Consider the following 25,526-nt stretch of genomic DNA (forward strand, 5'->3'; position numbering starts at 1 on the left):
AATTAACAGAGTATCTCCTAAACATGTTAAGATGTTTATGGCACTGAATCAGAAGACAGACAGATTTTTACAAACCTTCTGGCTAGTTTTAAAATTGTGTACATCTCCTGACTCCTGTTTTAGTGCGCACAGAACTAAGAATAGCAGTAAGTGTCACATCCATTGAAAGAATAACTTTTTGAAAGTAGTAAATTGTGCATCCTTGAGGTGCTGTCTGGAAAAAGAAGCCTCTAAAACAGAGGAGAAGGCAGGTGGATGGATGCAGGAAGCAACTGGCTATCTGGAAGAAAGAAGTGGCTTTCTTGGTGTTAAAATTGGAGTTCTGTCTTTTGGAGATGGACGTGACAGTTTGTGAGTAAGCAGGACGTAACTCAGTGATAAAGTAATCTCCCTTCGACACTGACATTTCCTTTAAAAACTGAGGAGGGAAAATCCAGATAAGCATGAATATAACCTTCTAATTTTGTCTCTGCAATTATTTACAGAGTAATTAATGCGAAAGCTTTCTTTACCGAAGAGAAGCATAAATTAATGGCTTCCATATAGTAAAGATTGTGAGTGTGGTTTACTTAACTTACTGATGTTACAGACTATCTAATTAGTGCTTTTAAAGTGCATTCACAGTTCTTGTCTCTAGCTTGTCAAAATACATTCTTTGAAAGGAAATGCCAAATCTGAGGTTAAAAAAGTAACCAAACTTACTTTGTCTGCAACTAGGTTTTTCAGTGGAGACTGTGGAACTGTTCTTCCTTGGCTCCTGCTCTGTGAGATCAACTATGGAACATGCTCAAGAACGTGAAGCATGTCTTGAGCAAACCCAGAGGTATTGTGTGGAGAGACCAATATATAACCAAGAGCTCTTGCAAGGACAGCTGCACAGACGAGAAAGAACACCTCAAACTTTAAGGCAGAAGATTGCACATTCTTGTCGGTAGGGTTTTTTGTCTTCTCTCTATTTTACTGGTTAGAAATATTCTAATTCTTAATTGATTCATGCACGTAGCTGGTAATCACTTCAAAGAAATCTAAAAGATAAAAGCACTACTTCTACTTTGATTAGTCAGCAAGACTGTGATGAAGTTGTATATGTGGTTTTATATGTTAATATATAACTATATTACAAAATGTTGGATAAATTAGTTGAATTGCCTTCATCAGAGTGCAAAGGAAAAATATGCAGCATAGGAATGTGAAGTATTAGTCAAATCATGTGACATGAATTCGTAAGACCCAGAAAAATATCTGTCCTTTTTACGTGGAAATACTTAAGGCTAAATTTGTGCTTCACATGATCCTTTCACGGAAGAAGAATGGAGATGTATGACAGCTGTGTAGAAATCTAAATTACTAGCCTAACAAGGACTTAATAGAGGCATTCTGTAGCTTTTAACTAACTGACTTGGAATCTAAGTATCATCTGGTTAGACAGGAAGTGTCTTTAACTGTGCAACTCTTGCTCTGTGGTACCAGAGGATAGTGAAGAGAAACTTATTCTAGTTAAGTTCTCATTAGCTTTACATTTATCCATGCTTCATTTGCAGAGTTGATTCAGTTTCTTGCTAGAACTTTGTTCTGCAAGACAACAAATGATTTCTGCCTGACTGCTTGTCTGTAAAATATTCCTGTAAAATGTTCACATGATTTGACATTTGGAGATTTGTTTTGGTGAATGGAATGACCATCCTAATGGTAATGGCACCTAATTCCACCTCAAAAAACTAATCTGTCCTGAATAAAAAATATGTGGATCAAAATCCTCCTGAGCTATGGACTTGTGATTCAGTCTGCTTAAACATGGGGAAGTGTGGATGACTCTAGTTCCTCTCTCACTTGTTGCAGTAAGCTTCTTCACTATGCAATTTAGTCCCATGAGAATTCAGAAATGTTAACAAATGTCTGCAGTTCTCTTGCAGCTCTCCTATGCAGAAAAGCATTTATATGATCCCAGTGTTATATTTTTAACCAGGGTTAAACGTTCTTACCACAGTACAATCAAAGTATGATGCATGGCAGTACTGGATAGAGATATTTATTTCCTGGCTCTATTCATTTGTCATGAGTCAGGGTTTCAAAAGGTTAATAACTCTGCTAAGAGACACAAGGATCAGTGTTGCTGGCTTTGGTGCCTTTCCTTTCAGGGTAAAGAAGGGTTATGTTCTCAAATAGCCTTAAAGTTAGCCTATCAGTACTAGTGATAGTAACAAGCATTAGTAAAATAACAGGGTTTTTTTTTTAAATAAAGCATAATAATATAAAATGTTATAATCAAAAAAGTATAAAGCATACAAATAGTAAATAAAAATAGGAAAAAGCATTGCAAAGTAGTTTGAGTGAAAACGGCTATCAGAAAGCAAGTTATCCTCAGGGGATTGTTACTAGGAATGGTCTCAGCAAAAAGTGTTGTGTGACTGCTCAATCGTGCATGGATTTGAACAGTTTCACTTCCCACTGACCTCCAGCCTCACAAGGCACTGATTCTCTTCTCCAGCTCCATAAGGGTTGTGAACAGCAACCAACATGTGATAAAAGGTTAAATTAACTGGAGCCATAGTTGTTTGTGCTTAAGCTTTGTCCAGAAGTTAGTCATCGGGGTCTGAGTCTGCCTTTAATGGAGCTGTTTCCCTGCATAGGGATGAAAGACAATTTTTTGACCCGTTTGTCCCCTGCTAGTGTCTTAACTTTTTCTTTCTGCTTTGTATTTGCAGTTGTTCTTCTAAGAAAGCCAAGTCTCATCTTTACAGTTTCTTACCAATTTTAAAATGGCTTCCCCGTTACCCAGTGAAGGAATACCTATTAGGAGACATTATCTCAGGTATAAGCACTGGGGTTATGCAGCTTCCTCAAGGTGAGTATCTCTCTGGATTTATTTATCCTCCTCTTTGCTTTTTGTGTGTGCGCTTTTATGGTAGTGCTTGGCTTCCTGAACAGGTGTTCATGGGAAAAGGATGTGTATTTCAGGTGTGTGTGGGGAGATCAGTACAGCATTCTGCAGACCAGCCCATAATGATGATTCCCTTATCACTGACTTGCAGTTTTATGCAGGAAACTCTGAAAGAAGCTTACCTCTCTGAGCAATACCAACGGCTCTTGATGACAGAACAACTTTTCACAGTTTAAGTGCGTGTCTAAACCTTTGCTGAATGTACCCAGTTAGTTTCTGATCTTGTCATCCTGAAAGTTGTAGCAAATGTCCTACAGAGGGTAGCAGTATCGGATAGACATAACGTTTCAGGAGAGCAACTGTTGCAAAGTAACCAAAACTAAATTCAACCAGAGAAGAACCTGCAAGAAATAAGAGACTGATCCCTCTTTTTCTCTTAAGGCTAGAAGTCACCAGTTTAACCTGGAACCATAGTAGTGGGCAATGATTTACATGGTGGAAATAAATCAAAAGTATCTTCTATAACAAGCTGCAAATTGTGGAATTTCTATTAAATTACTTGGAAGTTTCACCCCAAGTGGAGCCTGGCCCTGAAGCAGGCACAGGCTCTGTGGAAGACAAAGAGAAAGGCGGTCTTTACTGTTCTGTTCAGCTTTTGGTGACTGGACCAGTGGAATCTTTTGTTCAGCCTGACTCCTTACTATCAGCAGTTCCAGAACTGCTATGGGGTTAGAAAGTGACAGCATTTTTACAGCAGTATCATTATGGGATGCCATCATTGCTCTGGGAATGGCAGCTTCACGACAGCTGCCACAGACCCAGTAGATTCCCCCAGGAGGTCTTGGAGTAGAGGGAATTCTTGAATTTGTGCAGAGCCCAGTCCAGAGAAGTCCTCATGCTAAGGGTAATGTAGTTAAGCATATATAAGTTTACTTGTGTTTTGGCTTATTTCATATTTTCACTTCACTTATTCCACTTTAGGCTGAGGCAGGTCTGAAGAATTAATCTGTAAATCCAAGAAGCCTAGATTTTAATAGGTGGTAACCCATTAAAACAATGCAATATCCTAACTTAGTCTGTGCAGTTGACTTCTTTATTTCTGTAGCTTCCCGGTTTTGTGCAATTTTTTATAATAAAGGATATTTTTCTTACACAAATGTAAACATCAACTTAACCACATTACTTATCAGTTTAAGATAACTGTCAAGCAAATCTGTCATATATTAGACACAAACATTACCGGTTCTATACTGAAACACAGTTTATGTGATGACCAGATAAGGACACTAAAATTTAAGTGGTCAACAGTGAACTTTATACTTAATTTTGTGACTTTGTTTTAAACTAAACATTGTTCTTTCCTTCGGTGACTGCAGACATGCCCTTAAACCACTCCTAATCTTTTCCTTTCTAAAAAGACAAAAGTTGAACTTTTATTTTTCTGGAATGGATGTAATTGTAGCATGCATGAGTTCAAAAAAGCCTGGGAATCATTCCAGGCAGAACTACAATGACCAGGGTGTTTAAGCCGTGAACTCCTGTCATGTCAGTATCTCTTTCTTTCCTTGGCACTGACAGCCTTTAAAAATGCCAGTACAAATGAAAAGGAGTAAGAGGGTATTCAGATCAGGAACTTCACATGGACCCACCCTCCCAGTTTTGAAACCACTGGTTTTTGGTTCTGGTCACTTGTACTGTTAAGTTCATCACCATATTAAAGGCCAGGCTGTTATAGTACGGGGTGTTCTGCTGATACTCTTGGCATGAGAGGTAGCCCCTGGAGCAGAGAATATATGTGGGATGAGTTTCAGCAGTACTTAATGAAAAGCTCATTGCTGCAAGAGAATAAACAATATCATCATTCCGGTTCTGATAGGAGTATGAATTCTTGGTTAGGACTCAGACGTTGCTTAGGACATGAGCAAGGCCATGTGAGCTATTACGCTGTGCAGGAGTGCTTGGATGACACAGAAGATCCCTTACTGTTTTTGTTCTTTCGTTGTAACCTGATGCTTTGTCTCTCAATTTAAAAATAAATTAATAGGGAGAGGTGTTTTCGAGTATTACTAGCTCTCCATGGTGGGTGAACCATTGCTTCCTTTTGCAGTTTGCACTGGACTGTAGAGCTTTTCAGTCCTAACTTAGACCAGTCTGCCCAAGTGTGGTAAGAACACACAGCTTTCTCAGGTGTCATGAGTCTGCACTTGTGAAGGTGAATTGGAGAAGCAAGCCAAGCCAGGATACAGCATTTTCTTCTCGAGGCCCATTTGTTCAGTTCTGGTGTCTACTTCTCATTAACGCAAGCTGTATAGAACTATTGATTTTGCTGGAACTGCTTGGGACAGTTACACGCCATATCATGTGGTGCACACAATTTGCTTGTGAGCCTGATCCCATGATAAGCACACGCTCAGTCACGCAGACTGAGCAGACTACTCGGATACCACCGTCGGAGGTATCCCTCCCTGGCATCCCTTAGACCTGTTCCCCCACAGCTCCATTGCTGTGCTTGCCAGCCCCTCCTACAAATAGGAATGGTGTAGATCACACTTCCACTGCGTGGAACTGGGCAGGGCTTAAGAACAAAAAGGACTTCATTTTTGGGAATAATACCGGACTGTATAAGCTCTGTGACCTTACAGATTGCAAGCAATGATTCTCTGCTTATTTTACACTTTGGAGCATGTTTTGCAGAAACAAAAACTGTGATGTCATCCAGCTTGTTCTGGGGGGAGGGAGGAGGGAAGTGTTTAGTCAGTCATAGATTACCATGAAGATCATGTCTGATGAGAAAAGGAGGAGAAAAATTAAATGTGTCCCACTGGTTATGGGGTTTTGGGGTTTTGAGTCTTTCTAATTATATTCTTTGACAGATGAAAACAAAAGCAACAAGAAGTGTTTGTTGGCTATTAAGAAGTACTTCCAGCCACAAAGGCAAAACAGTGAGTGCACAGGTGCACAGATGAACACACAAACACGCACGCACACACCTACAGTGCCTGTAATTAGAGACTTCTGGTTTCCTGACTCAAACCATCAGGTTTCTAGGCACTGCTCTACAGTATTACACATATTAAAGAGTATTCCCTGCAAGACTTCTTGGTTTTTAAACCTGTGATATGTCACTAGATTTCCTGTTAGTTGAGTTCAGTTTTAGTAGGCTTAAATCCTTTTGCTTCAGATGGTTTCTTCCTGTTGTTTGCCTAACATACATATTTGTGTCTGTTTTCTAGGTTTAGCCTATGCTTTGCTGGCAGCTGTTCCCCCAGTATTTGGCCTATATTCTTCATTTTATCCTGTCTTTCTGTATACTTTTTTTGGAACCTCCAAGCACATATCAATAGGTATATCTGTATGGATAACTGAAAGTCTGTGTGTGTGTGTTTAATAAAGTTGTAAAAAATAAAATTGGAGAAATAGAAAGTGTAGTTGTTTTCCATAAATTCCAATTTAAGTGAATAGGAGAAACAGAAATGTGTCAAACATTAGCAGTATTTTTTATTGTTAATTTATCCATCCTACTTAGGAAGGAATAGAAGAGCATCTTTTATCGGTATCGGATTATCGAGAAATGTGTGCTGTGAACTCCTGAACTATAATTTCGTTGCTGCAGTCAACTGTCTGTGTGGCCAGGATGACTCTTTAACTTGCATAATAGAAACTGAGATAGAAAAAAAAAAAATGATGGTGTTTACTTACCATGGAAGTGTATGTTCACCATCTAACTAGCTTTAATGGTGCTGAGTACTGGAGCAGATTTGGGGGCTAAAAAATACAATATTTAGGTAGAAAACTCTATTATAGTTTAATTCCACATCTCTCTCAGTAAGAATCACTCCCCAAAAAAAAAAACAACCCGCTAGGATTTTAACCAATTATTTTCCTTTCCCTCTTATTTCAGGTACCTTTGCTGTGATTAGTATGATGGTTGGTGGTGTTGCTGTGAGACAAGTGCCTGATGAAATGATTGCTGTAGGCTATAATTCTACTAATGTTACAGATTACCTTGAATATTACCATGCTAGGGATGCCAAGAGAGTACAGGTAGCTGTGACTCTCGCCTTTCTTTCAGGAATTATCCAGGTATGTGCTTGCAGTTTGCTCTAAGGTCAAGTTCAGATGCTGCTGCTAGACTTGCAGTTGCAAGGAGTACGGGGTCATGGCAGATCCCCTGTCAATAGACTTGTGCTTCAGCACTGCACTGTGTAGAATACAGGCTGCTTCGTGGCAGCCACATAACAGAAGTGGGGAGGGATGCGTTGGAGGCAAGTCTTTGTCTGGCATCTTGGCTTGACTGGGAGAAATGGGACTTCCCCCCTTTCATTTTTTTCCTATCCCATCAGAAAAACTCAACCTGATGTTCTCTAGTCTGTCCATAAATGCATACAAACACATGTCTACCCATATCCCACATTGCACCTGCCAGTGGCATGGAAGCTTTGGTGCATTGATGGCTGCTTACTGAACTGTGGCTTTAGAAAGGCCAAGTTCAGGTTTGCCTGATCTGGCTTGGGCATCGAGGTAAGAAGAGGTGTCCTGTGGCCTGCCTGCTATATAGTACAGATGTTCAGGCTACAGTGGCAGTCACATGGTTAATATTCCTCTTCTTCATTAGTTGTGTTTAGGTCTTCTTCGATTTGGATTTGTAGCCATCTATCTAACGGAGCCTCTCGTGCGAGGATTTACTACTGCTGCTGCGGTTCATGTCTTCACTTCTCAGTTAAAGTATCTCCTTGGCATTAAGACTAACCGATACAGTGGACCCCTCTCAGTTGTATATGTGAGTAACTACCTTTACTAAACATGCAAATTCTGCACTGTCTGGATATAGTACTTAAGCCTTTTCCTATTTTTTTTTAATTATTATTTTGGCACTAAGTAGAATAATGCTTCAGTATTCAAAACTGGCTATGAGGTCTTAAGTGCCATAGCAATATATGAGCATCTTAAAGTGCAGCTTCGGTGCGACTTGATAGATCAGCACAGTCTGAGATGGGCAGATTTTAGGATTCTGCTAAATGTAGTTTTGTAGTAGTGTCATGGTTTAACCCCAGCTGGCAACTAAGCACCACGCAGCCGCTCGCTCACTCCCCCCCGGTGGGATGGGGGAGAGAATCGGAAGAGTAAAAGTGAGAAAACTCGTGGGTTGAGATAAAGACAGTTTAACAGGCAAAGCAAAAGCCGGCAAGCAAAGCAAAAGAAGGAATTCATTCACTCCTTCCCATCGGCAGGCAGGTGTTCAGCCATCTCCAGGAAAGCAGGGCTCCATCACGTGTAATGGAAGACAAACGCCATCACTCCAAACGTCCCCCCTTCCTTCTTCTTCCACCAGCTTTATATGCTGAGCATGACATCATACGGTATGGGATATCCTTCTGCTCAGTTGGGGTCAGCTGTCCTGGCTGCGTCTGCTCCCAACTCCTTGTGCACCCCCAGCCTACTCGCTGGTGGGGTGGTGTGAGAAGCAGAAAAGGCCTTGACTGTGTGTAAGCACTGCTCAGCAATAGCAAAAACATCTCTGTATTATCAGCACTGTTTCTAGCACAAATCCAAAACATAGCCCCATACTAGCTACTAGGAAGAAAATTAACTCTATCCCAGCCAAAACCAGCACAAATATGAAGAGATAATAATGTTCATTGAAGCAAGTCTCTGGTACATCGTGGGAAAATGTGCTACTAAAATGCTTCACTATAGACCAGACATGTTTTGCAAAGCTAGGAAATGTTATTCTCGGAACCTTGCCCAGTTTGTATTTCTTTAACGTCACACACAATTCCTGATGGGAGTATTCTTCATTTCCTGTTTGCAAGCTGTTTTGTAGTGTGGTTGGACACAAAGTGCTGTGTCATCATAAATGTACCTGTTTGTTAGAGTAGTGGGAAAAACTATTTTGAAATAAGGACACTCAGTGTAAAACATTGCTGTTTATCAAAGACCCTAAGCATTAAAACTGATTGTTCAGAGCCAGTAGGGATCCACTATTTGACATAGCTCACAGCCTAATCTTCCACTCACCTTCTGTCTAACACGTAGTGATGCAAGGGGACAGAAGAAAAACCATGCAGTGTAAAGCTGTGATTTGGTTAGTATGACTTAAGTAAAACCAAAAGCTCTTGTTCACTTGAATTTAAAATTGACAGTTGTGCTCTGAAAAAAATGTAGTGGATCCCATGCAGCAAATTATTTGTTTAAAGGGACATTTCTAATTGAAATTACAACCACAGCTTTCATGTTTATATGAGCATTACTTTTCTTGCTGTTATGAACAAGCAGAGTTGAAATGCATCTGAATCTGATTTGCCTGCCAGTCTAGGAAGCCTCAAGTTGTTTTTACGAAATCAATGCTCTGATTTTGCAGACAAGAACTCCTGAGTGGAAGAATAGGGAAGATCTCAGATATCTGTGAAACCCAAGCATTTGAGCAGACTGATGGCTCAGCAATAACAAAGCTTCGGGATTTCGACTACATGGAGGCTATAGAAAATACTTTGTGGGAATCTTTCTTGTATATTTGTGGAGATGTAACAAACCTTTTGGAAACAAGGCTGCACTAATGATTAATTCCTAAATTTCCTGTTTAGTTCACTAATCCAGAAACCAGACATACTAACTGCCAAACAAATAGAAGGGAACGTATACATTCAAGGTGTACTACCAGGACATCCTGAATGTATAATATCCTGATAGTTGCCATAATTTTCCTTCTGTCTAAAGAAGGGTATGTACATCTTCTTTCAAAGACCTCTCCAGAGGTCATTTATTTATTTTTTTTTTTTTTAAATGCAGTGGAAGAAGGAGGAGTAATTGGTAGGGGAATCATTTACTCTCTAGCAACTTGTGTGTTCCAGCAAGCTTTCTTTCCTAACACCCTTTTAATAGAGTTTTCAATTAAAAGATATTTGGAATAATGGCCAGTTCAGCAGTGTTGCAAGATCACTGTTATTTAATCATACTGCTATGGTAACCTCGATGGTTGTATCAGCAGCTTTATTGTTTTAGAATCGTTTATGCAGCTCTAAGTAGATGTGACTTGCCAAAGAATATTTGAAGGTATTAGAAGGAGTTTGCATTTATTGCTTTCAGGTAGCTGCCAGTATGAAATATGTGTGAAAATGTTGAGGATAAGAGATGTGATTTAGTTTAGACTTTTTCCCCCATGATATTTTTTTCTCCATATTCTTTCCCCATTTGAGGAAGACTGATATTGTAATTGATTGCAAATGCATCTTCCTCACGGAGATACTCTGAACTTCTGTGTTTTGTGGGAGCAATGGGGATTTCAGTGAGGCACTGATTCACTGTGGTTATAAATGCAGAATAAAAACACAGCTGAACAGCAGTGTATAATTTGCTCTTTTGTGGCAAATCTCCATGAAGATTATATTTTCTTAGGAATAATGATGTTACTTCTGTTGTGTTACAGAGCATAGCTGCTGTGCTTTCAAAAATAACAACGACCAATATTGCTGCATTGATTGTTGGATTAACGTGCATTGTTCTATTGTTGATTGGCAAGGAAATCAATCTCCGGTTTAAGAAGAAGCTCCCAGTTCCTATTCCTATGGAGATCATTGTGGTAAGCCAGTTGTGAAATTCTATAGCTAAATTATATAACTATTCTAAAGCTGTAGAAACTATTTCATTTTCTGTCAAGTCTTACTGAGCTTTAGAGTAACTTCTGTTGAACATAATTCATTTGAGGCTTGATCCAATTGAAGGTTTGGATACTCATAAGGTTAGGACTCACATGCCCAAGTTTTAGGCACGAAGTCCCAAAGAAGAATTGAAAACCCAGTTAAACACCTGCAGTCCCCTATGGCAATGGGTAGGTAGAGATTTGGCGTAAACCCCACTCTATCCTGGAGTTTCGGCACCTGAATGATTCTCTGCGAGACATGCCTCTGAGTGGCATTTCCTACTTGGAGTCCAAGAGCTCAGAACCCCCTCCTGAAAGAAGGTGCTTACAGATGCCTGTTTCAGAGGTTCTGCAGGGCTGGCTTGCTCTTTAAAATGCAGTGACAGAAAGAGCAGGAACCAGGGGGACTTAATACTTAACCTTCCTTTCTCTGTTTCCGAGACTGATAACTGACTGCAGCGTTGATTCTGTTTTGAATGACTACTCTAAAATACATGGATAAAGCAGACTATCTTAATACACACAAAGCCCACATCTTAGATAACCTTTCACCTTTAAAAGTGGTTGGATTTAAAAATGAGTTCTTGGAAAACTAGAGCTCTCAAACAACCCGCACAAAATCAGAGCTGAGAAAGGGAATAACTGAAGGTATGGGTACAATCTAGATAGAAGGAACAAAGAAAAGGGATGCTGTTGAGAGATGATGGAGGTGGTGTAATAGGGTATTGTTTGATAGTAAGGCAACAGCAAAGCGATCTTACACCTGTTCCTTTCATTGCTGCTGCACCAGTTCTGTTTACAGAGAGCATGCAGGTTATGCACATGTAAATATGGCAGTGCAGATGTCCTTGGCTTGTCCTTGCATTTAATTTCCCAATACGCTATTCTGCCTGAGCTTGGCTCAGGCAAAGGGAATTAGAGTGATTCAGATCATACCATAGCATGTTCCATTTAACTGTTTCCAAGAAAACTTTATAAAATCAGTGGGGGTTGAACACGGCGGAGGGAAAATTGTGATACTTCCTCCTTTTTATCTGCTTCTTTACCCCCTAACTCTTAGAAAACTGATTGACAAATAAATGTAATCCCTTGTATGTGTTGTTCATAATCAGCTAAGTGTTACTAGTTCTTCAGGTGGCTTTATCTCTTTCTAGCTGATGTTTATAAATGTGTTTGTGGATTTTTAGGTCATTATTGGCACAGGAGTTTCAGCTGGAATGAATCTGAGTGAGTCATACAGAGTGGATGTTGTTGGGAATATTCCTCAAGGGTAAGGATGATATATTCTTATTCAAACTATACCTTTTCCATATGGCGTGTAACTTTTATTATAGTAATTTGTAAATATTTATTTCATCTCCAAGGTTACGTGCACCAGCAGTTCCCGAGATTCAGCTCATCCCAGCAATATTTGTGGATGCAATAGCAATAGCAATAGTTGGATTTTCAATGGCTGTATCAATGGCCAAGATCTTTGCCCTTAAACATGGTTACACCATTGATGGGAATCAGGTAAAAGTATTGGGGTTGCTTTGTTGAAAATTCTCAGTAGCTCCTTTGTTACATCGTTAAAGTAGAATGGGTTATTGGACAAAAATTAGTCTTTCTTTCATAGTGGAATCAGGTCAGGTTTTTGACAGCCTACACATTTAAATGCCAGGAATTATTTTAAGTTCTTCTTCTGGCTGTGTTTTAATAACCAGTTTCACTTTTAGCTTCGTTTTGGGAAACTTGCTTCTGTTAGACTTGGACATAGGCATGAATATTATTTGTTGGGACAGACATTACTTAGCCTACTGTCCTGATGGACAGCTACTTTATCTCTGCTTTCTATAATAGAGCGAAGCATAGAGTTCCCATGTGATAAATACAATGCCTTATGTGTCAAAGAACTATTATCTAAGGTTTAGAAATTCCAATTATGTTTTATAGTTTCTTTTTATTCCCACTGATTGTAAATAGGCAGCTCATCATTTTCTGGGACAGCAATTGGCCCTGTCCGTAGTTAGCATTCTGATCATGATTTGAGTGATAAAGGCTGTGGTTAGGGACTCTCTAAAACTAAAACGATACGTCATCCTCACCTACTCTGTCCTTCCTGTGCAATTTAGAATCAATATTGCAGTTGGATTATTGGTTGATATCGTTGTGGTGTCAAGGGAGACAGAGTTCATATGCTGTAATTCATTTCCTAGAGCAAGCATCTGACACAGCACAGATCAGCTGTTCCCCCTTCTCAAAATGGCTGTCTTCTTCTGAGAGTAAATGGGAGCTGAAATGACTTTTACCTACAGAGTTTTACATCTGGTCAGATGAATCTTATCCTTCATATCATTGTTTTCTGTTACCCAAAGAGAGAAGAGGACAAATCCGTAGTTGCATGAATGGAATCAGCACTGTTTACGTTAGTTAAAGTAATCATCACTGACCTGAGTTAAGCATCTAAATCTTTTGCCTCAGGAGGTGCCAGATGCTACTTCACCTGGATGTTAAGCTATAGAACTCCTTGTCACCTGATGCAGTGCATGCTGAGCGTTGAAATGAATCAAAAAAGGATTGTACAAATGCAAAGAGAAAAACTCATTGAGAACTATTGAAAACGTTTAACTCAAATCACCTCAGTTACAAATAGCAGGGTGCAGAGTAATCTGGGGAGGACTCATTACAAGCAAATACTTTCTTAGGTGTCAGAAACACAGTACTGAGGTAGATGGAGCTCTGATCTCGCTCATGATAACAGTTCTCATCTGGGATCTTCCTGATGAAACAGTGGACACACGTTGGTTTTTTCATGTACAGCAATGAATTACCACCCATGGAAACACAGCCAAGACTGCTCTTGGTTCTAATAGTACTAAACAGATAGTTTAGAGGGGGCAGCAAAGAACAATGTGTGTATGAGAAACCATTTTCCACGTATATTCAGTGTTAAAATTCAAGTTATCCCCAAGTTGAAGAAATCCTCAAAACAAGCAATGCCGTCATTCATTTTAGTTTTCAGTGTGACTCATTACAGTAACATTTAAGGGTGGGAAATGTCTTGAACGCTTCATCAGATAATTTATTTAACACATGATTTAACATGCCTCAACTTGCGCATGTGTGAGAACTACAGGTATAAGGTTGCTTATTCTCTACGATAATGTTGCTAGAAAGCACTGTAAATAAGATGTGGTTATTAATATGTATGGATAGCTCCAGCTTCGTACAGTTGCTAGGTATAACTGCCTTTTGTTTTGCTCTATCGTTTACTGCAGGAACTTATTGCCTTGGGAATATGCAACTCTGTGGGGTCATTTTTCCAAAGCTTTTCAGTCACTTGCTCGATGTCTCGGAGTCTTGTTCAGGAAAGCACCGGTGGGAAAACTCAGGTATGTAAACCCAAATTTTGAGTGAAACAAAGCATGCTTTTTGGAGCTCCAGAGCTAAAATCTGAAGCTTCACTAGATTGCCAGATTTCTCTGCCTGGGCCAGAAGGAATAACTGGAGCTTCCCATGTTCAAATCCAGGTTGGGCCAGGACAGCAGGCTGCACGACAGTCAGAATAGATGAACTGAGTGGGAGGGATCAAAAGCCACTTGAACAACCAGCCTTGTGGAAAGCACGAGAGGGGTTAGCTAATCAGTAATATTGCCCTTTGGGAGCACTTCTTAATACTCTGACATCATAATACTCTGACATCATTTCTTGCTTCTTTTGTTCAGATTGCAGGTGCACTCTCTTCAGTTATGGTTCTGTTGGTAATTGTGGCTATTGGATACCTCTTTGAACCACTTCCACAGGTAGGGGAGTTCTGCCTGTTAGTCATTGCATTGTCAGTGAACAGAGGCCAGTGAGTATTGCTTAAAATAGAGATTGTGGTATCGTTAGTAAGCAAACACAGTTAGGCCTTGATCCTGAAACCTTTAAATTTTGTATGCATTTTCGCTGTAAGTTAGACTAGAAATTAGTAGTATTTTGAAGGATCCGGCATGCTTTTTTTTGTTGTTGTTGTTTTTAATATTGGACATTCTGGACTCTGTCTTTAGAACATCAAAATGATACCTTCAAACAATTCCCCTTTGCAGCATAGGAATTCTAGGAAGAGGTTAAAAAGTTACTTTCTTTTAAAGTAACAGCTCAGCTGGGAAAGGGTTGGAGCTAGGTGATGGCTCAGCATAATGAGTTGGTTTTGCTGCAGTTTCACTTATTTGTATAAAAATGTATTTATGTGAATAAGTATATTCTCACTTTAAAAGAAAAAAGCTTGGTTTTGGGGCATGCATAGGGTGATACGTAATTCCTGGGGGTTTTTTATAGGAGAAGTACCTTGGGTTACCCCTGTTTGACACTTGCAGGAAATGTTGCAGTATATTGTAGAGAAACTTGAATTTGAGATTATAGCCTAGCTGCTTCAGTCACTACAGGGACTATAATTGCATGGAGCTCGGGAATATGTGATTTCTTTTGCCAGGAAAGAGTAAATCAAACTGTACTGATTCTGACTTGCCATTTCTGCAGCTCCAGTAAAAGTGTATCTCCACTGAACTACTTGAAAAGTTCTTTTTTTAAATGGAACATCTGTGCAGTAGACTTATATCAGTTGTACAAACCACAGAAGTATGGTTATTTGTGATGTTTTGAAGTTTCTGTTTGACATTGGGTTTATTTTGCTTCTGAAAATTGTATTTGTGTAATACTCCTAGACAGTGCTAGCTGCAATTGTAATGGTGAACCTGAAAGGAATGTTTAAACAGTTTGGAGACGTCGTGCACTTCTGGAGAACCAGTAAGATTGAACTGGTGAGCAATACACAGCTCAGTGCATGTATTTTACTGTATTAAATTTGTTGTTCCTCTTCTTCCTAACCCCCAAAACAGGGTAGAAACTTATCAAGGAGTTACAAATTGGTGTTGCATTGCAGATGAACATAAGACATGGAGCTGTAAGTACCCTAGGAGAGTGAGCTGTTGCAGACAAGAATGTTTTTTTTGTTGTTGTTGTTCAACAACCTTTAACTTAGGTCAGAAGTAGTTTGGTTACGGTAAAAGCAAAGCTTTTGCAGTGTTGCTATAGGAACTGCACTGAAGGCTGTGGGAATGTCTGAGAAGAATTGAAATACAGAGTAACAAAGAAAACTACTTGAAGGTATTTGCCATCTTTTAAGACAAACCAAAAACCTGGCTGGAGTGGGCCGGAACTAAGTGTATCGCAGGGAACAATTTGGTGGCATTTTTCTCCTGGATTAACTGGCTAATGGAAGTAAGTGAAGAGCTGCTTGCAGGCCTTGCATATTTATTTATTTTTTATCCTAAGGTATTTGGAGTCTGATGGTAACACAGGATTCCTTGGAGAACAGGACTTAAGACATTAATTAATATGTGACAGTTTGTCAGATGTTATATTGTGCGCCTTGAGCTTTTATGCCCTTCTGAAAGGTTAAGGCAATTACAGTTTGCTATCATGATGGATTACATTATAGTGTATTCCTGAACAGAAGTGATACATAGGTTTTGAGGCTGAATTATGCTATTGTTTTTGCTGTTAACAGAAAAGATGAATAATAATTCAGAGCTTTTCTTTGTTTTAGGCCATCTGGCTGGTAGCTTTTGTGGCTTCTCTTTTCCTGGGACTAGACTATGGTTTGCTTACTGCGGTAGCGTTTGCAATGATAACCGTTATTTACAGAACACAAAGGTCAGATTTCTTCTTTATCAAAATTAGTGTTTGCTGATCTTCTGTGTGGTTTTGTTTGTTTAAGGGGTGCAAATAAGCAGAAGACCTTTCCACCCTCTTCAACTGCATACAGTATAGATTCTGCTTCATAATGTAGGTTATGCCCTGTGGCTCTGATCCAGGGTTCACATTTTATTTTTCTGAGAACAAAATTTCTAGAGGGCATGAAACTTGCAATTTCAATAATAAACAGAAGATTTTCGATTTCTTGTATTGGTTAATCTTCTTGTTTACTTTTTTTAATGCCTAGAGTTCAGAAATTCAAATCTGCTTGATGCTAGTTTCAGTAAATGGTTACATTTTGTGTGCACTAACTGTCACAGTCACGCAGAAGTTGAGTTAGGTTATCACTAGATGAATGTTTAGGTATTTTATAAGAAAGTTCTAATTCATCATAAAATTGTGCCTGCCCTTCTAGTTTTTCAAATCACTTGTCCTCTCTCCTCATTCAAAGTGACAAAGTTTTTACTGTGAAGCTTTCCAGGTCTACAGCAAAATGATTTCTTGCACGTGTGGATACTGTTATATGAGGCTTCTAGGCTCAAGGTCTGGGATATCTAGGTGGAAAATGTATAAAAGTGTTGGTTTCAGTCTGCATTGGAATGAAACCAAATCCTGAGGTTTCCGCTCTGCATAAATAAGAGGTTTTTTTCTGCCGTGTCTATATGGTTTTGTTCTTGCAAACAGAACAGTAATGTACTTTGCTGTCACACTGCTTGTGAGTTGGGAATATTCGTCTTCTCAGGCACTGTCCTGGGAGCAGAGTGGCTCTTTGAAATTGCAGCATGTTTTCTGCCAGTATGAGTTTCCGTATTTGCAAGATAGTCAATGGAGTTGCACCAGTTCACACCAAAGAGAATTTGCCCTGTACCTTTGCATGCTTTGGCCCATGCTTTTCAGAAAATGACAACATTACAGTGCTAAGTTTCTAAATTGTTTTTGCACTGACAGAAGCAAATTTGTCTAGTCACCAAACGGCCCCTTTATTATGTTCCTGCCATTAACCGCCCACTGCACTGGACCATGTTTAGATAAGCCGGTGTCAGACAGGCACTGCAGAATGACCATTTAAAATAAGTTTCAATCTGTATTGAATACTCACTTTTCCACTTCATAAGTGATGATACGGAAACATTTGCTTCCATTTCTCTCTAGCCCTCAATACAGAATCCTTGGTCAGATTCCTGACACTGACATCTACTGTGACGTGAAAGAGTACGAAGAGGTAGGAGCATATTCTTCTGCATTGAAGAGTTTTATGTAGTGGAGCAAAGGCAACTGTGGCAATTTGCTGCTTAGCCCTACCATACTGCTGTCTGCCTGGTATTCACCTGCGTTGAAGGGGAGGAAAATAAATTTAATTTTAGTAGTAAAAGCTATTTTGTTCAAAATGCTAGCTTTTTGTACTGCAGGTACATTTGACCAGGAGGTGATCAAAAGTAACCTTTATACTAGTTCCATTGTACTAGCTTGTACAAAATGATAAGGTTTATAGGAATACCGCTGCTAAACCCGCTATATACACAAGGGAATACCAGGCCACCTTCTTTACTTGTGTGGCAGTATTGCATGAAATCCATGGAACCCAGGACCCAAACTGATCTGTTCTTCAGAATTGCACAAACTGTTCAAAATAGCATCTCCCTGCCTCCACCCATCCCCTGCTCATTAAATATACATGATTAATGGCACAATTGCTCACCATGCACTTAGTTTCTTATAAATGCCACTTTGTTCAACCAAAAGTCGGTGAAAGCAGTACATTTTGTCAATATAATGGATATAAACATGCTGTATTTATTCACAAACAGCAACTACAATTTTCTGTGCTCTCTGCCATGTTCTCAGAGATGCTGCTATGAAAAGGCTACATCCCCCTTCACTGAGGAACCAGTCTGTAAAAACCTGTGTGAAAAGATGATGCTGTAATTTGAAAACATTCTCTCACCAGCAGCTCTGCTTTGAATATGATACAAAGCAAAAGTATACGTGGGCATGTTTATAGCTGTATGCAAAGGAGACTCCATTTTCGTTATACTGAATGCAGTTAGCATTTCCTCCTCCTGTATAAAGACGGGGTTGGCAGCATATGGCAGGCTGGATCTCTGCTGCTGGCCAGGTCATTTGCATGTAAAATGTCAGGGTGCAGCCTGTGTAGAGATGACTTCGTTTAAAGTAGAGGAAAGAAGTGATATCGAGACCTTTTTGAAGGCCTGTTTAAAACCAAAGATTTGAAAGAGGAGACGAGAAAGAAAAAGAGAGAGAGAAAGAGAGAGAAGTAAGTCGTTATGCCTGTAGAGCTACGAGGAAGCATTCCTAGATCTGCACGATTTCCTAATTCCTAATCCAGCTGCAGATAGCAACATCAGAGAACTGCAAATGTTTCATTCCTTTTTATGGCTGTACATTTCATTGTTATAAAGAAGGAGAAATGTTACATGGCATTGATTGTGTGCAACATTACACTGGGAAAGGTGGAAGGTCCGATCTTCTGATTGGCTTTGCTTACAACAGTGCCAACCTTCTGTGTTTGACACACGCTGATAGCCATTCAGGCTTGGCTGTTGGGCTGCACGTTCACGTGTCTTGTGATCACACAGGTGCTAAGTCGTTATGCCTGTAGAAAGGGAGGCTACGAGGAAGCATTCCTAGATCTGCACGATTTCCTAATGTTAATACCAGCTGCAGATAGCAACATCAGAGAACTGCAAATGTTTCATTCCTTTTTATGGCTGTACATTTCATTGTTATAAAGAAGGAGAAATGTTACATGGCATTGATTGTGTGCAACATTACACTGGGAAAGGTGGAAGGTCCGATCTTCTGATTGGCTTTGCTTACAACAGTGCCAACCTTCTGTGTTTGACACACGCTGATAGCCATTCAGGCTTGGCTGTTGGGCTGCACGTTCACGTGTCTTGTGATCACACAGGTGCTTTTCTTCTAGTGCAGGCAATACTTAACTGCGCACATCCAATATTCTTTTCCTTAGGTTAAAGAATATCCTGGAATAAAAATATTTCAAGCTAATGCATCGCTTTATTTTGCCAATAGCGAGTCATATACAAGTGCACTGAAGAAAAAGGTGAGTAAAGCAAATGCTCTAATGTCTGTGTCTCGAAAATTCAAACTGGCTTCTGAAATGTGCTCATCTTTCAGCCCCTTTAGTGTAGCCCCTAGCACAGTGTTTCTCAGCCTGTGGCCCCTGGTGATCAGTAAAATATGAGAAGGTGACCCTCCAGCCAACTGCAAATCATCTTAGGAAGCAACAACATGGTGGGAGGGAACAAACGGACAAAGTGTAGCTTAATATTAACTGCTTGTGAATGGAAAGTCTGGTGGTTGCACAGCACAAACTGGTCAAACACATTTTTTTTTCAGAAGGAAATAAGTAGTTGCTGAACTGAAAACAAAATGTCTGGGAGTAAAAGCTTCCTTCTTGGGTGACAAACTTTACTGGAGTGTAAGACGGTGGAATACTGTGGGCATTTAATGCCTCTCATGAGCAACAAATTACCTGCATACAGAGTATGCCTCACCTCCTGTCTAACCCATGTTTGACCGGGTGGGAATGGCAATAACAGAACTAGCTAAGGGCAGAACTGCCTGACCCGGTAGCAATTGCACCCTTACTAACTTCTGAAAAATTTTTCTGTAGCTCCCATGATGAGTCTTATAGAAAACAGGTGGGTGGTACTTATCTTCACAAAGCAAGAGGTATTGGTGATTTATGTCCAAATGCACTTCTCTCTCCTTTGCTCTCTGCACTCGAATCGGCATTCAGTTGAAACATGGCACTCTCTGATTTCAAGAAAAGAATGTGATGCATCTCTTCCTCATCTTGTTAACACAGTGCTTGCCAAGATTATTCCTTCTTACTTTATACTGTTCTCACCCCCACCAAGGGAAGCTGAACAATGCAGGCTTGTGTTTTAAATTTATGACAGTGGTGAATTCAGTGCTAATTGATACTGCAATGCCATCCTAACAAGCTGAATCTCCTCTGATCGTGCTTTCTTTTCATGACAGACTGGAGTGGACCCTTGTGCCATATTAGCAGCAAGGAGAAAAGCCCAGAAAAGGCATGCCAGGGACATAAAGGCGACAAATAAACTCAGAAAGAAAGCTGTATTGAAACTAGTGAATTCTTCGGTAAATATTTACCTCTGCTTTATCAGCTAACATGCTGCTTTCTGGTGTTACCTTTCTTGTTTGTACAAGGTACAGAGTGCTACTCAGGTAGGAAGGCTTAGGGAGCAAGCACTGTGCAGTGCAGACAGGCTACTGAGGGAACAGCATTAAGTATCGGAGGCTCATGGCTGGATTGGATAATTGTGTTGACCCTTGATTACATTCAGGTAGCACGTAGCGGAGCAGAGCCTTTCCATGCTGTCATGCTGTCTCAGCAGTGGTGTCAGCAGAAATTGGAGGGACCCTACCTCTGTCCCTCCCCACACACTTGGAATAATCATGCAGAAATAGGATATAATAAAATGAATTCAAATTAGCAGCCCCTGTAATAAAAAAGTGCCATCCGCATTGCTGATCCTGGCGTGGTTAAGTGAGGCAAGTACATTGAGAAGGGCTGTTTGAAACATGCTTGTGCTTTTGTGCATGTTTAAATTCACCCCCGCAGTAGGAGCTGGTGTGTGCTTTTTACCATGGGGAACCAACCAAATGCCTAACTCAAGAGCCCGATTGCTTCTTTTGAATATATAGGCCTTGACAGGATCAGCAGGGATAAGGCAAAGAAATGGAGTAAAAACATATGAACAGGTGTCAGTGTTTGAAGGAAATGGGTAATTCACTCCTAAGATAACAGCTTTAAGCTGCTTGCATGTGACTGTAGAAAGGCTGGGCATAAGCGAACAAACCTTCATATACGTAAGACAGGGAAGTGTGTGTGCATGTAAAGCCAGTTTTGTAATGGTTAGGAGGTGTACACCTTTCAAAGGCTGAAAGAACAGGTGAGTATGGGGAGGAAGGGGATCTACACTGAAAAAGCATTAGCTGTCATTAAGCTTCATTTATGTTCTCTCCCAGACTAATGATGTGGAAGCAGGTGTAAAACATGAGATAGCAGATGATGAGTTACCTGTAAATGGAAAATTTGCATCTGCAGATGCTAGTGTACAAGACATGTCTCCTGATGAGCGTGAACACTTCATGGAGCCCAAAACAAACATCCACTCTTTAATTCTGGATTTCACCCCGGTGAACTTTGTGGATTCAGTTGGAGCAAAAACATTAAAATCAGTAAGTAGGGCTTTTTCCCCCAAAAAAAACCCCACAGAAAACTTGTGAGATACCTAATAAGGAACCTGTCAGCATGAGACATAAATGCCAGCTCAAATACAATCCAGTATCTCACCTGATCACGGTTTTAATTCTGTAGCTCTCTAAGTTTTAGCTGAATACCGGGGAATGTGGACTGTGCAGCTTTCACAGTAATTGGCTTACATCTTCCAGAACTGCGATGTGTACAATGACATACCTGTGTTTAACTCTGTTGCAGATTATAAAAGAATACAAAGAAGTTGGTGTCCGTGTCTGTATTGCCAGCTGTAGTGGTGAGTTTGGGCCTGGGGGGAGCGGCAGCGTTTGTGAGCTTTATGGGAGAGATCGTGTTTTCTCTCTCTCCCTCTGGCCCCAAATTTTCTGCTGGCAGGTGCCTCAGTAGTATCAGCACTTACTTCACATAAAATTGGATTCAAGGAAAAGCAAGCCCATATACATTAGAGCCTTCACCTTAATGAAAGTAGGGCACTGATGTAATGAGTTCTGTGAGGACTAGATCTGCTCCCATTTATTCCAGCTGGCAAATTGTAAACGCCACACCAAACTTTGCATCTTGAAATTGTTGTAATAATGCAATAAGGAGAAAAGCCTGCAACGTTCTAAGTTTCTGATATTTGGAATTGTAGCATCTTCTGCCAAGAACAGGCCTCTGCGTATGTCTGGATAAGAGAATTACCCGTTTGGAGTAGAAGTAGCATGTGATCCACCTGGCTATTTTAAATGTTTTAAGTAATAACAAGTAAGGGAACAAGTTGTCGTCGTCTTCCTGAGATACCGTTGTCTTCCATCTTTGTACTTCAGTTTATGCACTGATGCCACATTTGGTTTTTATTTTGTAGGCCCTGTTATGAATGAGCTGACAAGGCTGAAGTTTTTTGAAGACACTGTAACGAGAGAGTCGCTGTTTCACAGTATTCATGATGCTGTCCTTGCTTGCCAAGTGAAAGACAGGTCTGCTTCACAGACTGACTTTGACCTCTGAAGAGTGGCATCGAGCAGAACGGAAGCCAGATTTACGCTGATGGAGACTCTGAATATTTGATTTGCACAGTTTAAAGAGAGCCTAAGGCTATTTGTATCTACGGGTATAGGGTGGTGCTTATTTTCTGTAGGAAGAGTGGATAAGGAATTGGAAGCCTTCGTGCTCTTGAATTTTTTCCTTCAATCAGGGTATAGCCTTCCAATGACGTACAAGCACAAAATCATGCAAGATGAGAAAATGCAATGTATTCTGCTACAGTTGGAATCTGATAGACAAGGTGACATTCCTGTTCCTGTTGAGAAAATGGGCACTTTAACTCACTACGAGGTGGGATCTTGCAGGAAATAACCGTTCTGCAATTGCAGTGCACTGTACCAGTGTCTTTAAAGAACTGTCTTAAATGACTTTTAAAGCCTGATGTCAACATCTGCAGACAACAGATTCATATAAATTATAATAATCTGCCAGCTGGATTAATGAATTCACACTGGTGGCATTTAGCTGCTCCTCTTCTTAAACTGGGTGGTACAGTTATTTTTTTTAAATATCTGACCTGTCTCAACTATACTCAGCTCTTCATTGCCTGAACGTTTTCACTCTAAGTGAACCTCAAATTAGAAACTCATTGTTTAATTATTACATTATCTTCATGGTACTTTCACTGCCAAAATCTAATTATGCTTTCTAGAAAAGAATACAGTTGATTTTAAGCTAAAATTAGTTTAGCATCAAAGTCTGAAGACAAAACTGGTTTAAGGCAGGAGTGAAGCCTATTAAAATTAAATTAAGACCTGATGCCCTATATGCAGTCTCTTTAAGCTGGAATAAAAAAATAGACAAGGTCTAAAGTCTCAGTGGTCCAAAAAAAAAAAAAAAGTACTTTTCTGTTGCCTGAGATATCTTCCTACCAGCAGTGCCGCTTCTGCCTCAGCCTTTAAGTGCTTTGAGAAACAGATTTCAGTAGAACTCAAAAATGTTATGTGTTTGGGGTTTTTTTAAAAGAAACGGTAGTGTGGGTTTTTTTCTGTTGTCTTCACAACCTGGCGGCTATGGTACTGCTTAACTTCAGGTGTGAGATGAAAAACATGGACGTGTAACTCAAGCAAAAGAATAAAGTCTTCAATGCCTGTATTTCCCTGACAACAATCACTATGAATCTGAGCAGAAGTAGGAACCTGAAAGTCTCTCTCTGCAAGTTATGTCGACAGCACAGGGGAAGTGGAGCGTCGGTCATGTCTCATTTAGCACCCTCAAATCTAAGGTCCTGTGCATAAGGGAATTCAAACCACCTCCTCTCTTCTGAATGCAGAACTTAATACTTTTATTTTGCTTCCAAGCTCTGTTGCGATTAGGGCTTGCTTCAGGTAAACCAAGTTTCCCAAGAACCATGGGCAGTTGGGGAAGATGTTTTCTTTCCTCAGACTCCCCTGCCAATAGGGATAGGAAGCTTTCTGCATCAGAAATTACTGCTTAGCTGGAGTTCAAAGGATGAATTGAATGCATGTTAACACATTGTGCGTGTTTATTTAAACAACTTTTGGTACATTTTATAATGTTAACTAGTTTAACAAGGCTTTGTATCTCCATACAGTATATTTTTCTACTTTCAGCTTGTCGCAGCTTCAGTTTTTAACTATGTAGCCTCTTCAGTTCATGTCAAAATCCTGTCAACTTCTAAAATAAAGTGATGATCATGACTTGTCAAAATCTTCCACTTTGTCTTGGCGAGACTCTGTACGTGGGACAAGCCAAGGTCCCTGGATGCAAGTGTCTGTTGCTAAGGGGTGGGCTAGGTAGGGTTACCACCTCCTTGCAGGTCCTCCCTGCTGCTCAGGCTCCTGCTCCTCAGCCTCCTGGCTCCCCTACCCCCATGAAGCCCTCTCCATGCCAGGCCTCACGATGATGCAATTAATGCTGCATTTCCCATCCTGGCAGCAACAGCTGCACTTCCTGGAGAGCTGCTGAAATGAAAGCCTTTGCCCAAGAAAGTCCTAGATCCCAGCCTGTGAGGCACTAGCGCTGTGCAACCCACTCCTGGGTACTACTAGCGCTGCTGGTAACTAACTCATCCAGTAAGATAAAATCTGGCAGCTTTTGACCAGTCTCTTCCTGTGCTTTGCTGCCACCAGCTGAAGCACTGCTTCCTACGCGCCAGCCTAAGTTATCTACTGAAAAGTAAACTGACTTCCTCTTCCCTATACCGATTAACAGACTGCTATCTAAAAATGTAAATCCTACCTTAGGCTTGTCAGTGCTAGATTAAACAAACCCACATCCTTTAAACTCATAACAGCACTCAGCTCTTTCCCCTCTCCAGTTTGCCTGCACTGACAGTAGTGCCTCTACCCACCCGCTGCTGGAGCCCCACCACAGCAGATGCCACTGGATAGCTGAAGTACAGTTTGATACTTCTTAATAACCAGAATAATATTCCTCTCCGCCTCCTCGTTTGCAAGAGTACTGATGATAATTCGGGACACCCAGTAAGACCCAAACTCTTTTTTACATACTTCACTTCCCCTTCTTAAGTAAAAGGTACGCTTAATTTCCAGTGCTGCACTTGGTAAATAGATACTCAGCGCTGCTTTCTGAACCACTTTCAGGATCGAAATGAAAAAAAATTCTGTCGCACCAATAAACTTGCATCCCTCCCCAAAATGTTCTTACCAAAATAACACACAACCGTTGAGATCAGTTTTTCAAGCAGGTATGGGCAAAAACATGGGATTGCCTAAGTTTGCTTATCAAGATGCTGACACTGGCCAAAATCCTAACAAAGTCCATGTACCGCGTACACTCTTTCCTTATTGTCCACACTTCCTCTTTCAAAAAACATAAAGTGGCTTCACAATCTAAGCTTGATAAATTGGTGTCAGCTGTATCGAAATGAGACCTGATAAAACTTCTCTCACTTCCAAGACACAGCGGTTCCCAAAAGCGTTTTTCCCCTCAGGTATTTCTTCAAGCTCTTCCCCCCCCCAGCTTTAATGCAAGACTTGAAAAAGAGAAAA

At 40.3% G+C, this 25,526-nt stretch overlaps 1 protein-coding gene across 1 annotated transcript; it reads left to right on the forward strand.

The window, feature by feature from the left end:
- The first annotated feature begins 722 nt into the window (after positions 1–722).
- Positions 723–24,222, forward strand: SLC26A5 (solute carrier family 26 member 5). The gene is made up of 18 exons (XM_009289060.2): positions 723–931; positions 2,706–2,845; positions 6,115–6,225; positions 6,783–6,964; positions 7,497–7,661; positions 10,308–10,460; positions 11,708–11,790; positions 11,885–12,032; positions 13,778–13,891; positions 14,225–14,302; positions 15,206–15,301; positions 16,090–16,196; positions 17,391–17,460; positions 19,228–19,320; positions 20,265–20,387; positions 21,279–21,491; positions 21,751–21,805; positions 22,373–24,222. Exons 1-18 carry the CDS (start codon positions 777–779, stop codon positions 22,513–22,515), a joined length of 2,229 nt encoding a protein of 742 aa, XP_009287335.1. The 5' UTR covers positions 723–776; the 3' UTR covers positions 22,516–24,222.
- The last annotated feature ends 1,304 nt before the right edge of the window (positions 24,223–25,526 follow it).

This window comes from Aptenodytes forsteri, unplaced genomic scaffold, assembly GCF_000699145.1.
Source record: "Aptenodytes forsteri isolate BGI_AS27 unplaced genomic scaffold, ASM69914v1 Scaffold137, whole genome shotgun sequence".
Lineage (NCBI taxonomy): Eukaryota > Metazoa > Chordata > Aves > Sphenisciformes > Spheniscidae > Aptenodytes > Aptenodytes forsteri.